A 13,820-nucleotide genomic window follows, 5' to 3' on the forward strand; every position below is an offset into this window, starting at 1 on the left:
TCATTAGCACGGAGATTGTCGTGCAGAATCTGCAGCCCTCGAATCCGCAGCGAGCAGGTGGCGTGGCACGGAGCATCACGTAGATCCATGGACGCAGACAGCCACAGTTACACAGGACCGCGACACAGCATGCAGTCGGCGCCAAATCGATAGCACCAATCCAGTCGACCCGTATCGAACCACCCCGACCAGGAACCTCCCCGCAGCGCGCCCGCCCGCCATCGTCACGCCCGAAGGCTGGCAGAGGGGGATAAGAGATGCCGCTGCTATCGGCCGACAATGGCGACTCTAGCAGGAGTCGCAGCCGCCAGCGCGCGCGCACCGAAGTGGGCGAGCATAGGAGCATGTGGGACCGCCTCAACTTCCAGAAGATCGGCTCCTGGCTGAAGAAGGACGAGCACACGCCACCGCCCTCGCCCACCAAGCCCAGGATGTCTGAGAGCATGACCAAGGAGAGCAAAGAGAACAAGGACAGCAAGGAGATCACGAGGCCCCATTCGAGCGGTGGACTGCTGGGGCGGAGAGGCAGCAGGAAAGTCATCCCAGGTCTGCCGAGGCCCCTGACCTTCAAGCGGATGCAGAGCGAGAAGAGAGACAAGCTGCTCGAGGTGCCCGAGACGGAACATCGAAGAGCTGTCTCGGAAGACCGCAAGAGCTCCGTGCCCTCGAAGCGAAACCCCTCGCCCCCGCCTATGTCTGTGCCGTCCATGTCCGCTCCAGACGTGCTGAGTCCGCACGAGAGTCATAGCGAGAAGGAGAAGGAGTCATTGCCAGAAATGGAGTCATTCCCCAGTATAGAGCGCACCATTGGCGGCGGTCCCGACTCCAACATACCAGCAGGCGCGCGCCAGGTCGACTATGGCATTGAAGAACCCGAAGACTACATGTCGGCCGGCGAAATGTCTACAATCGAGGGACCCCCACAACTCCCGCCAGTGGAAGTCGCAGACGCCTTTTCGGACCGCGGCTCCCATCACTCAGGCTCAGACATCGACGATGTACGGTTGCAGGAGGAGCTCGAAGCAAAGTGGATCCTCAACCTCAGCATGCACTTCCGCGACCTGTCGGACCGCGAGAAGTTCTTCGTCACCTTTGCCGAGGAGCCCACCAAATGGAGGCGGGTTACAGTATCGTGCGACTACCGGCATCTCGAGGCCGACTCACTCGAGGCTGATCTCAAGACAATGCACTACCAACGCGACAAGAGCAAGCGCATCTACGAAGCCATCCGCGACTCCCTACCCGATATCCAGTTCTACGACACCGTTACAAACCTCAAGCTCGAAACTGCCGACGGTCGTCTCCATGTACACGTCACCGAGGATATCAACGAGGCTATCCCGTACCCGCCCACGTCAGCCATCGAACACCTCGACTGCAAGCGCTTCCGAGAGAGCGCCATCTCTTTCGACTCTCATATCTCAGGCTTCGTATACAAGGTCTCCGTCAACAACAATACGTACATTAAGAAGGAGATCCCGGGTCCAGACGCGGTCGAGGAGTTTTTATATGAGATCAACGCTCTCGTCAGCCTGCAAGAATCCAAGTCAGTCATCAGATTCGAAGGCGTCATAGTCGATGAGCAGAACGAGCTCATCAAAGGGCTACTCATTAGCTATGCCGAGCTGGGCGCGCTGGTGGACGTCATCTACGACTTCAAGCCCACAAGCCAATACAAGCCCATGGGCCAACTCACCTGGGAACGCCGCGAGCGGTGGGCACGACAAATCGTCGAGGGTCTGTCCGAAATTCATGAAGCTGGATTTGTGCAAGGCGACTTCACTCTCTCAAACATCGTTATAGACAACGACGACAACGCCAAGATCATCGATATCAACCGTCGCGGTTGCCCTGTCGGCTGGGAGTCACCTGAGCTGGCTAGGCTGGTCGAAAGCGGACAGCGTGTAACAATATACATCGGCGTCAAGTCAGATCTCTTTCAACTGGGCATGGTATTGTGGGCGCTGGCCGAACTGCAAGACGAGCCGGAGCGCCAACAGCGACCACTAACTCGCACCCTCGATCGACCAAACACAGATGTACCGGTCTACTTCCGCGATATTATCAGAGCCCTGCTCAGTGACTCACCCCAAGGGAGACCGTCAGCGGCAAGCCTGCTTAAGAAATTCCCTGACGATATACTAGATCGGGACTTCAAGCCCAAGGCTGCCATAAGAAGCAGTGTTTCTACACATCGAAGCGACAAGGAGTACATCGACCCCAGGACGGCAGTCGACCTCGAGGATATATCCAAACACCGCCGCCACTCCAGACAGCAGTCGTCATTCGAGGAAATCAACATACCGCGCACAGAATACCCCGCATCCTCTGGCTCATACATCATTCCCGACAACCGCTCCGACCGTGGGCGGTCTGCTGGCCCCTTGAGCATTAGCGAGAGAAACAGACGAAGCGAATACTCGCCTTATCCCGGCCATCGGTCCGTCATGTCGCTCGACGACTCGGAGCTCGAGAATGAGCTTGCAAGCCTGCCAGCCAGTAGAGAAACGAGGTGGGAGCAGATCTACGTTGACGGCGATACCAAGCTTGTTCAGCGAGGATGCGCCGACCTTGACGTCCATGATTTTGTCACCCAAGAGCCGAAAGACATATGTATCACAAGCCCACCAGACGAGATGGAGAATTCATTTCTTGGGGGCAGACCAGCCGACGACGCTCCGCTGAGCGTGTCATTTGTTGGTGGACTCCAGCCACACTCAATGCGAAGCAGCGCACAAGGATCGTCTGATCAGGATCATCGAGAGTTTGGCAACAAGGCCTCCTTTAGCACTCGCGTACACGAACTGGCACAGACACAGCCGGATCAAGGATACTTAGATTCTGATGCTTCGCCGGGCTACGAAGAAGGTCGAAAATTCCAGATTCCTGCCTCTGGAGTGCTCACCAACCTGGAATACGACGTTGCCATGGACTCTTCCGCCTCCAATACTTCCCCTCCGTCGCGCGTCAGCACCGGCTTCTCTGTTTTCGATCGTCCAGAACCTTCACGCAGAGTTGACACGGGCTTCTCAATAGCGCAAGGGTACCGTATGCCAATGCATCAAGATTCAGGCTTCGGAGATTCCGAGCGGGTATCGTCTGAAAGCGAGCGAATACGCCACAGTCTTGACGAAAGCATCAAAGACCTCAACTTTACTAGCGAAGATGAGGCAAGGATCGACGAGCGACTCTGGGATGAGAAAGGAGCCCCCAAGTTTGGTGAGGGCGTGCGTGCAGCCGAGCTGCAGATCAAGCCGGAGCCCATTCCCATATTCACCATCCCGGCATCCCCACGCAAACAAGATAAGCAGAAGCAGGCGCGCGCATCGATGCCACCTCCGCCAATACCGAGCGTTGGACCGGCAAACGTGCTGAGCGTTGAAGACGTCCAAGACAAAGCTCTAGAAGAGAAGAACTCAAATACCACCATTCGAGCGCCTAGTAGACGCAGTCCGTACGCAGGGCCAAAAGCTGTCGACTCTATGGATATTGTTTCGACCGACGCCAAACACACCTCCAAGAAACCACATACCATCAGTTCGTCATCCAAGGACAAGCTATCGAATAAGCGAGCGAAAGATCCCTCGTACGACGATTACTTATCACCAGCCGAAGACGACGATGACGATGACGACAAACAAGCATCAAACGATCTCTCCGACTACCTCACTCACTCCATTTTCTTTGACCAAACTATTGATTACACACGCGAGCATCAGAAGCAGAAGCAGAAGAAGACCACAGGTCACGGTTCGCAAGGACCAAAAGTTTGATATTGAGACCCTTCGTTAACCTTTTCTTTCTATTCCTTTCCATCAACATGCATTCGCTTTAAGCCTTGTCTTTATACCAGAGTCTTTAGTATTATTTTTAATCCTCATGTGTGTATTCGTTCCTTCTCAACTCCTTCCTTCCTTCCTTCTTCCCTTGTTTTGTTAGCGATTTTCCGGGTCATTGGTACATGAGCGTTTTCTTTTCGGTTGGCGGGCGGGCGTTGTATGTCATGATCTAGGCACTACCTCATGATGTACGATTGACTTTTTCTTGGGATAGGCTGTGATGTCTCCATTTCAGGCGTTTGCTTTTGGCTGGATTGGGCAAGATTGGGGATACCAGGTCGATTTAGCATTTGGTAGCATGGGTATGGGCATTCTGGGAATATATTGCATTGTCCTCTTGCATGAGTCGTCTTGAATGTGACAGTGTACTTTCGTTTGATCTATGATGAGGGGATTGGGGACTGGACGAGCGTGTCTAGAGATGGCACATGAGGTCGTGCGATATGAGCAATATGGAGCAAATCAGTCGCCACAAGCACGCCAATCTAAGAAAAAACTAAACACCCTAGAGCCTACGTTGCTGTTAGGTTACCTACTTTGTAGGTTTTTGTCTTAATGTAGCCCGCAGGCCTGTTTAGTTTTTTTCTTGTATAAGGTGCGAGTATCCTTTAGACTATTAGCTCATGTATCACATGTGTGCATCTTCTCTCCTATCAAGAGTAGGCAGCGAGGTAATGGATGCTGTTTTTACATGAACAATGAATTAAACACAGGTATCAGTTATTATCACGACTACAAATAAAATACAGATATGTGCGAAGAGCGCAAGAGAGAGTCACGCCTGCGGAACCCTACCAGCGGAAAGGAAAATACGGTCATCGATGCATCACGCCTTGACCCTGCCCGCGTTCCCAGCTGGGACACCCACGACCTCAATCGGCTTCTTCAGTACCGGGCCCTGCTCATCATCCGAGACCTCCTCCTCAGATTCGTCATCCGAAGTAATGGCGTCAGAAGTGCCCGCATCAGAGATTTCGGACTCCGAATCCCCATCCTCGGATGCGTCATCATCATCGCCTGAGCCTTCCTCTTCGGAGGAGTCGTGTTTCTCGCTTTCGATCTCGTCCTCATCGCTCGAGCTCACATCCGAATGTTCGTCCTCCGAATGTCCGACCTCGGCAGCGTCGCTTTCGTCTTCGTGCTCCGTCTCAACCTCAACCTCACTCTCGCTCTCGTCCTTTTCTCCTGAACCGCCACGCATCTCCACCCCGTTCTTCACCTTATGCTCTTGCTTGGTTCTGTCTTCATGCTCATCCTCTGACGATGACAGCTCTTCCGGCTCCTCCACGTACATCTTTCCTCCACCCCGCAATCCTGGTCCTTCATTTTCCCGAGATTGTGTCGAGCTCGCGGAGTCCCTTTCCTTCTTCTTGTCCGAAGATGAAGACTTGCGACTGATCTTGCTGAATGCACGGGATGCGACAGATGGCTTTCGTTCAGGTTTTTCACGGCCGCGGGCCGACTGCTGACTGCTTTGGCTATCCACAGAAGCACGATTCTTTGCGCTAGCTTTACTGTCGCTACGTTTGGGATAATTTGTACCTGAGCTGTTTCTACTCTCATTGCTGGAGGCGTTCGATCTTCGCTTTACTTGCGAGAATGACACTCGACTGTCGTTGCTTGACGCAGCCGATGATCTCTGCGCTGTCGCAAAGGGGTCTTGGGGGTCGTTGTCAGAGGCAAACGGGTTCTCCAGTGTGTCTTCAGGCGCGGCCCTACGTTTGTAGTCGGCAGGCCTCGAGGTGTAGTTTCCTTCGCCATCGTTTAATGAAATGTGATCGGGAGAGTACATTGACGAAACAGATTTCTTGGTGGAGCCGTACGACCGTCTTGCTGCGTTGTCAGAGAAAGGGTCGACATGAGCCCCCTCTGCAATTGACGGCATCGTCGCGTTGAAGTCTGGCCTTGCCTGATCGTTCATACTCATGCTCCTAGAACTTCCTTTAATGTTTCGAGCGGTCTTTTCGTCCGTGTTGGGGTTATCGATACCATCAGAAGCGTCATTCGCGAAGGTATATGCTCGCTTGGGAGTTCGTGTAAGCAACGTTTCACGACTCTTGCGCTCACGCTTCGACTTGGAAGAAGAGTCGGATCTCCGGCGAGTGCGCGGTCTTTGAGAGTCAGAGGGCCTCTTATTGTCTAGATCAATATCTTCGTCATCGGAAACTTGTGCCAACGAGCGGGCGTTTTCCTCATCTTCCTGTCGCTGCTTCTCTTCAGCTAGTCTCTGTTGTTCAGCTGCGCGCTGCTTTTGTTCGTCTACCAGCCTTTGCTCCTCTGCTAGACGATCAGCTTCCTCTTGCTTCTGCCTTTCCACCATTTGCTTCTTCCTTTCCGCCATCTGGCGGCGCGCCTCTGCAGCTCGATCTAGCGGTTCAGTCGGCTTGATCGCTCCTGTGCCAATGCTTTGTTTGCGTTTGACGTATGACTGGGGGCGTTCAATATTCGCGTTGTTGGCCTCGACAATCGTAGCCATGCTGTCAGACGACTCGCGTTTGTTTGCGCGTGGTGTGAAAGGCAGCGCGGGGCGATTGGATTTTGCCCATTCTCTGGTGCTACTATCAACGTCGTCGTCTGCCATGGTGTCGCGCTCAAACTCTGAAGGATCTCGGAGTACTTCGGGTTTTGGTGCATTCTGTTTCTTTGGTGACTTCTTCTGCGCCTTACGTCGTGAGGGTTCCAGCTCGCCCTTCTCGATCTTGTTCCATATTTCTGACGCTGCTGTTTGATCTGAGTCATATGCGGTACTCGCAGGCTCTACCTTCGGCCTTTTGGTCACCGTGCGCAGAGGCTTTGGAGAGAGTAGCTCAGGTTGCTGTACCTCAGTGGATAGGAAGACTCGCCCAGGAGGTCTGACAAGCCCTTCCCCTCCTGAGTACTCAATCTCCGGAGTATGCGGCAGTGGTTTCGCAGTGGGTGCGACGTGTGTGGCAACTACGCCCTCGGAGCCGTACCACTGACCGCTATGGTATTGTTTGCGCGGACCTTCGAGGTCACGGAGTTCAATGGGCCGCTGTTGCGAGAGGCCGGCGATTTCGATATGGCGGGTGCGCTCTACATCATGGACTGCATAGCGCACGCGCCTGTATGCCCTGTAAATGTAGAATGTACCGAGCGATGCCACGACGATCACAAAGCTGACGATGATTGCGGGAAGTACCGCTAATGCCATGGTCTTCGAAAGAAATAGTTAGGGGAGATGACTAGTCGAAGTAAATGCTTGATGGTGTGAAATCGGTAGAGTTCTTCGGTACACCTTTGCTGGAGTGCGTACGATGAGGATTTTGCAAATTTGTTGCCGAAAAGATGTAGACATTGCTCTTCATAAACACACTGTGATCAGTCTCTGGAATTCCATTGCTGCCAAAGCCACGACCATGTATTCGGTGAAATGTGCGAACACTTCAAGTGTGCGCTGCGAAGTGCATTTCGCCGTCTTCACATATCTCGACCACGTCCTGAATACTGCTCCTAATTGACTATATGTTATCGTCCCTCGAAATGATCACACAGTTGCAGAGAAGTCAGGTGTTGTAAGAGTATGGGTATTTGTTTGTATTATTTTCATATATTAACACGCATACAGAGCTGCGTTACGAGCATTGCCTCTACACGAGTAAGGTCTCAACACTGCTCTCATGAACGAAGTTCTAGTTGCAAGTGCCGGATCCGCTCTGGCATCCAGAACCACAGTGGCCCGAAGTAGATCCGCACCATCCATACTGCGAGCAGCAGTTACCGAATGTTGAACCAGCGCAAGTAGCACCACCCTGAGTTCCGCAAGTGCCATCAGTAGAGACTTTCTTAGCCGGGGCGGGGGTGGTTGAGCCGCCACCGCTGCCACCAGTGCCAGTGCAGGTTCCGAAGGCAGAGTTGCAGCCGGCGCTGCAGTGATCAGTGGATGATCCGCACCAGCCGTATTGAGAGCAGCAGTTGCCAAAGGTAGATCCAGCACACGTTCCCTTGCCTGAGCCGCAAGATCCGTCAGTGGAAACAGCAGTACCACTGCCGCCGCCGCCGCCGGAGGCAGGAGGGGTAGTAGAGCCGCCGGAAGTGGCAGTACGGTACCAGTTCGCCTCGGGCTCACCCATGCACTCGCCCATAGTGACACCGCGGTAGCCCTTTGACTTGAGGTACTCGAGCATGTAACCAGTAAGGTTGAGAGCAGTCTGCTCATGGATGTCGTGGGCGATAGCGAGGCGGTGACCTGAGGCGGGACCACCAACGGTGGTATCAATCTTGTTCTTGAAGTTGTTCTTGGCAACCTGGATGTTTGATAGCTGGTTGTAGTCATCCGTGTCCAAGTCGAAGTAGCTGACTACGTATCCCAAGTTCTTCATCACTGCCTGGCAAGCGTCGTTGCAAGACGAGTAAGGAGGACGCATGTATGTGGGGTACTTTCCGATAATGTTGCGAATGGCCATTTCGTTCTTGACCATCTGGTCGTAGCGCTGCGCATCGGTGATTTGGCTAAGATCCTGGTGAGACCATGTGTGGGATGCGACTTGGTGACCTTCGGCAACCATACGCTTGATCACGTTGGACCACTGCGCTGTGCTGTCGATTGCGCCTTTTCCGAGGTTGATTCCCGTGACGAAGAATGTGGCCTTGAAGCCATATGTGGCGAACTGGTCGAGGACGCGGTCGGTGTAGATGTATGGGCTGGATGCTGATTAGTCGTGCTATCAATGCGTGGGGTTGTGAATGAGCCTACCCGTCATCGTAGGTAATGGCGACAGTGCCAGCCTTCTTGCAGGCGTAGACACCACCACCTCCGTATGCGACGCTGCCCCTCTGAGGACGGGGGTCGTTGCGTGTGCTGGCTCCACCAGGTGTCTTGTTGGCGTCGCAAGCCGGGCCAAAGTCAATCAAGCAGTCAGGAGCTTGGCAGTGATCTTTGGTCGTTCCGCAGTATCCCTAGAGCGAGTCAGCTATTGTAACAGTTCAAGATCTAAGATCAACATACGGCACCTGAGCAGCAGTAGCCCGCAGCGCACTTGGCGTTGGCGAAGCTGGGTCCGCAACGGCCGTTCTGACCACCTTGGCGGGTTTCCAACATGCCATCCCTTGGCTGAGCGGGGTGTCGAAGCACACGAGCAGCGACAGGAGGTTTAAAGTCGGCTTGCAAGTCTCTCGGTAGGCCAAACATCTTGGGTGCCCCTGGGACTCCACCATGAGCAGCCACAAGAGGCGCCACAACACCGACGGTAAGGAACTCGGAGAAGCGCATCTTTCCCAAAAATTAGATAATTAACAATAAGACCAAAGTCAAAGTCTTCAAAGCGAGTGACAGCTGCCAAAGGAAAAGATTGGCAAAGTGAGAGACTGATAAAGGCCGGTGTAGGGACGGGGCGCAATAAAATAAAACAACAGCAGCAGCAATATACTTATAAACGCCAACCCCATGCACACATCTCGACGCATCGATAGAAAAAGACCGGAGAGCATGACGTTTCTGGCAACTAATGAGCGTGCGAGCTAGGTATCGCAGATCAAACATCGCGCATTATAGCCAAGAGGCGCTCGCGCCGGCACACCTCAGAACGAATACGAAGGAGACGGCGGGCGTGGCACTCGGGATGTTGGGGGAGATTCCCACATGGGCCGCGCCCAGAGCATGGCTACCGTACTTTGGCGTACGATTGGGATAACAGTGCTGCAGGCGTACCCCAACAACGCATCGCTACCACCGTTAGCACTGCCGGACCATCGAATTGCCGCCGCTGTCATGCTGTCATTCATGTAGGGACCGGGTGTAAGAGGGCTCCCAGCGCGATAAGAACGGCGATAAAGAAGCAATTCCCAGCTGTGCGACGGCGCACCTTGGCTTCAACAAGCTGACTGTTCGGGCGAGGGAGTTAGGGGGGAAAGTCGGGTACAGAAGTTTGCCAAGATTCGGGAGGATGCAGCGGCGGAACCAAGACTTGCCCAGGCGCACCTAGCGACGCTGGGCTGTTCTAAAAACAGAGCTGCATGCATGGCGTCGACTCGCCAGTGCCTTCTGAATGCGGCAATACTTAGTTGCTATTGATTTTGACGCTGAAGTTTTTCGCATCTTTGCGCTTTTGAGTTTCGGAAATTTTGCGCATGTGGGAGGAATCTGGGGAAGAGATGATGTAATGTGGTAGTCGGATCGGGGCTCCGCCACGCTATCGGATGAGGTAAGCGCACTGGCACAGGCGGATCGTGAGATCTGTCTCACTGGTCTAGCCCTAGTGTAGGCTGACAGAATTCATGCCCTCTGACCGTATCTTCGAGATTAGCTCGAGTGATTTTGCACGTCTGCCTCAGTGTCAATACCCTACTCTCGTATTGCTACTTGGCTTTCCCCGCTCTGCCTCTTCCCCGTCCACTCCCTCTGCCTTTGCCACTCCCGCGTCCTCGTGTCGCAGCCGTCTTCTTCCTTGGCGAGTTCCGCTCAGTCATATCCGTCATATCCGTCTCACCATCGCTTCCTTCGGCAAAGAAGTGGCTCTTGACTTGTGCGTCACTTTTCCTGGCTGCCTTACGCCTCGGCGCTGAACGTGTAGATGGCGGTGGTGTTGGTGGGTCGGAAGGAGCGCCAGAGGGTGTGTCGTTGTCAGACCCTGATTCTATGACCGTAGACTTACGTTTTCGCGTGGAGGCTGTTAGGAGTTTGGCTCCGCGACCACGTGGACGTCCACGACCACGAGTTGAAGATGTGGCGCTCGACTTGCGACGGGTGGATTTTGGTTGAGGCATATCCTCGTCGTCTTCTTCGTCGCTATTTACGTCTTCTGGGGGTTCAGGCTCCTCCATCTCCTCGTCCGCATCTTTATCGGGATGCTCGCTGGATTCGCTGGGCGGCTGCTGAAGCGCCTGCGTGAGGGAGATCGGTGTGCGATATGGACTTTCCGCCATGGGCGCGCGTGACACATCTTTCTTTTCGCCGTGGTCAATGGTTAAATCCCCATGCTCAGGATTGTCTTGACTAGCTGGTAGAAAACCACCAGCCATGTCATCATCGTGGTGTGTACTCTGGTGCGTCCGTTCAAGTACGAAGCCACCGCCAGAATCAGCGCCATCGCCGCGCATGAAGCCGCCCTCGAAATCGGTGTGGTTCTGAAACACTTCCCATTGCGACTTCTTCTCCCCCTTATCTTCTTCGACTGACGCCCCCTTTTCCTTGACTGGCAATTCGACATCCTCACCGTACTCTTCTCGCATTCTTTCGACGATTCTCAGTCCACTCGCAAATTTTCTCCAAAGTCCCAACAGGAACTTCTCCCTCTTTTCTCTCTCTTTTCGCTGTTTTTCCGCCTCTTCGACTTCCCAAGCATCAATGAGCATATCTTCGTGCTCTTGTGCAATCACAACACCGGTTATGACAGGCACAGCGCGTTGCTTTCCAAACTCGAACCCGGTACACGCTTCCGCATGGTCTATGTTGAGTTTGCGACATATGCGCGCCGTACCCCTGAGTGGAACGTGAACAGCGCCTTTCGGCACCATCGTGGGCACATAAACGTCAATGTTTCCGTATGAGTTACGTGGGATTTTGCCGTCAACAATAGGATCAGGAATGATCCAGTCCGTCTGCGCTTTAGAGAAGAGACCTTGTTTTACTTTTTCGCCTTCGAGACGTTCCTGCTCTTCCATCTCGCGTTTACGTGTTACCGTAACAGCCCGCCTGGGTACGAGCTTGAGTGGCTGTTCACCTTCCCGCACCTCTCTGCCTTCTTTGTGCCAGGATTCTTGGGTCTTGCAGTTTACAACGTCCTTTCGCAGGTATACTGGCTCTGTCTTCTCGTTGCCGCTTGTGCCGAAGGTGAAATGTCGAACGATCTTGGCGCCAGGTTTGAGTGCTTCCTCGCGACGCAGATGGCGCTCGAGCACGTATTCAGTGGAGTTCTTATAGCCCTGTAGCGTCTCCTTTCCGCCTTCGTGCATTTCCTTCTTCTTTTCTGGTTGTACCAAGACAAGATCACCTTCATCTTCGACTTCATCCCATGGCTGACGCTTGTCGTGAGGTCGTGCATAGGGGCGCATTTGCGACTTCACCCAGTCCCACTCTTCCCACCGTTTGACCTTGCCGCGTTTGTTGTGTATGGGTATCTTCTCAATAGGCATACGGACACCTCTTGTCCGACCAGGCCACTTGGGTACATATCTTACAGTGACATCCTTTGCTGTGCCGTCAGACGAGAAGGCGATGAAGTAGGCCGATACCTGCCTCGCCCTGTCGGCCGTTCCACCGCGAGCGTAGAACTCAGAGAACTTGTCTAAAGACGCCGCACTCGCGATTATTGCCTTGGGAAGCGGCGAAACTGCTATAGGTGTATGGGTGAGATGAGAAATGGCCTCTGTCCAGTAGGTCGGAAATGGCAGTTCATCGCGGACGTTGCGTGGCTTTGGCTTTTTCTTAGTAGGCCGCTCATCTTCGGATCCCGAAGAGATAGATATGACACTGCTCAGATCGCTGCTATCATCCGGGTCAACTTCGGCCATTTTGCCACCCTTATTCGTAGCGGCGGGAGGTTTTGCTTTGCCATTTGTGGTTGTTGATTTCGAAGGCGTGTTATTGTCGGCAGGTTTTGCATCCTTCAGTTTTTCCAGATTCCTAGGCGTTCCTTCTTCGCTCTGATTCCAGCCATAACCAATTGGCTGTAGACTGACTACCATGCGGGCCTCTATGCCGAGCCCTCGTACTAAAGCGGTGAACAATTGCTCTCCCAAGTCCCTGCTCCCCTCACATTTACGAGCTCTGTCGCGAAATGCTTCTAAGTTCTCCACTCGCTCGCCAAAAGTGTCGGGATGATCGGGATCCTCCCTCCAGGTATTGATCTCGGCTTCTAGCGTCGATGGCGAGAGGTAGCCGCGTTTGCGTAGGCTCGGAGATGTGACTTGGAACTTGGACTTCCAATACGCAGAGAGATATTTGAGGAGGCGAAGCAGAGGATCCCCAGCTGACATGTTTGGGGCTTTCGGCTCGAGTGGTTCAGATGTCGCGTTCCAATCGCGACCTTTCTTGGCGCCTTTGACGTCGCCCTTGCCCTTGTCCTTGCCTACGGGAGCTTTCTTCTTGTCTTCGCGAGCAGATGATCGCTTCTGCGGGCTTTCGTACACTTTGACGCCGTTCTTTCCGCTGTTCTTCCATGTACCCTTCTTGTCTTTCGTCACCTGCTTGGGTGGAGGACTCGGCGCCCTCTGCACAACGACAAGACTGGGGCCGTCTGTGATACCGGCGTTATCCCAGTACCTCTCCAGTTCGCGCCAGCAGCCGGACGACATGCCTTCCACTAGTATCTTCTGCACTTCCTTGTCTTGTATCCAAGCGTTTCTCATGAGATTGTGGTACATCAGGCACTGTACGTGCATACAATGTGTGACATTTCGTATTTGCCGCTGTATCTTGGATGCGCCCTTCTGTCCTTCCGATTTCGAGTCGAAGGCGGTCTTTGGCGCGGCGGACAGGGTGAGGGCGATGTCGCCAGTGATGACGGGTGCAGGACCATGGTCTGGTTTATTGTTATTCTGCGCACCAAGCGCGTCTTCCCAATTGTCGGCTTCGCTGTCCTCGCTATCACCACCAGCTGCCGCCTTTCCTTTTCCTTTGCCTTTGTCTGCGCCGTTCAGCGGAACATCTTCGAAATCATCTTCGCTGCTCTCCGGTTCTGACAACTCGCTGTCGTCATCTTCTTGTTCCAGGAGAGCCTTGGTCTGGGCTAGCGTGAGCTTGGCCTTTGGCGGTGCGTCGAGGGTTTCGAAGACGGACTCTTTGCCTTTCCGAGTGGGTGCAGTAGCTTTGCGAGCGCGCGCACGCTTCGGTGGCGGTTCTGTTTGCGGTGAGGCGGATCGCGAGCGCTTTCGGGAGAGGATGGGCGGCATACTGATGCCTGGTTGTCGTTAACGCGATCGTGACATAGGGACAGGCGTGGTGCGACTTGTTTGTAAGGGTTGAGGCTAGATGGCTGGAATGATGACGCACTTTCCCCTGTTGGAATTCCGATCTGGCGGGAC

At 53.8% G+C, this 13,820-nt stretch overlaps 4 protein-coding genes across 4 annotated transcripts; 1 reads left to right on the plus strand and 3 right to left on the minus strand.

Moving 5' to 3' along the window:
• Positions 1 to 257: 257 nt before the first annotated feature.
• On the plus strand, positions 258 to 3,773 carry J4E79_004740 (uncharacterized protein; the record flags this gene model as incomplete). The annotated part of the gene is made up of 1 exon (XM_049353622.1): positions 258 to 3,773. The coding sequence occupies one exon, from the start codon at positions 258 to 260 to the stop codon at positions 3,771 to 3,773; it is 3,516 nt and encodes a 1,171-aa protein (XP_049212070.1).
• An 892-nt stretch (positions 3,774 to 4,665) lies between these two features.
• J4E79_004741 (uncharacterized protein) lies at positions 4,666 to 7,011 on the minus strand (the record flags this gene model as incomplete). Its single annotated transcript, XM_049353623.1, has 1 exon — positions 4,666 to 7,011. The coding sequence occupies one exon, from the start codon at positions 7,009 to 7,011 to the stop codon at positions 4,666 to 4,668; it is 2,346 nt and encodes a 781-aa protein (XP_049212071.1).
• Positions 7,012 to 7,489: 478 nt separating this feature from the next.
• Positions 7,490 to 9,069, minus strand: J4E79_004742 (uncharacterized protein; the record flags this gene model as incomplete). The annotated part of the gene is made up of 3 exons (XM_049353624.1): positions 7,490 to 8,501; positions 8,554 to 8,756; positions 8,806 to 9,069. The coding sequence occupies 3 exons, from the start codon at positions 9,067 to 9,069 to the stop codon at positions 7,490 to 7,492; spliced, it is 1,479 nt and encodes a 492-aa protein (XP_049212072.1).
• A 1,085-nt stretch (positions 9,070 to 10,154) lies between these two features.
• Positions 10,155 to 13,688, minus strand: J4E79_004743 (uncharacterized protein; the record flags this gene model as incomplete). Its single annotated transcript, XM_049353625.1, is given in 2 exon segments — positions 10,155 to 10,432; positions 10,451 to 13,688. 2 exon segments carry the CDS (start codon positions 13,686 to 13,688, stop codon positions 10,155 to 10,157), a joined length of 3,516 nt encoding a protein of 1,171 aa, XP_049212073.1.
• Positions 13,689 to 13,820: the final 132 nt, after the last annotated feature.

This window comes from Alternaria viburni (genome assembly GCF_023758015.1).
Source record: "Alternaria viburni strain BMP 2772 chromosome Unknown scaffold_8, whole genome shotgun sequence".
NCBI classification, from domain to species: domain Eukaryota; kingdom Fungi; phylum Ascomycota; class Dothideomycetes; order Pleosporales; family Pleosporaceae; genus Alternaria; species Alternaria viburni.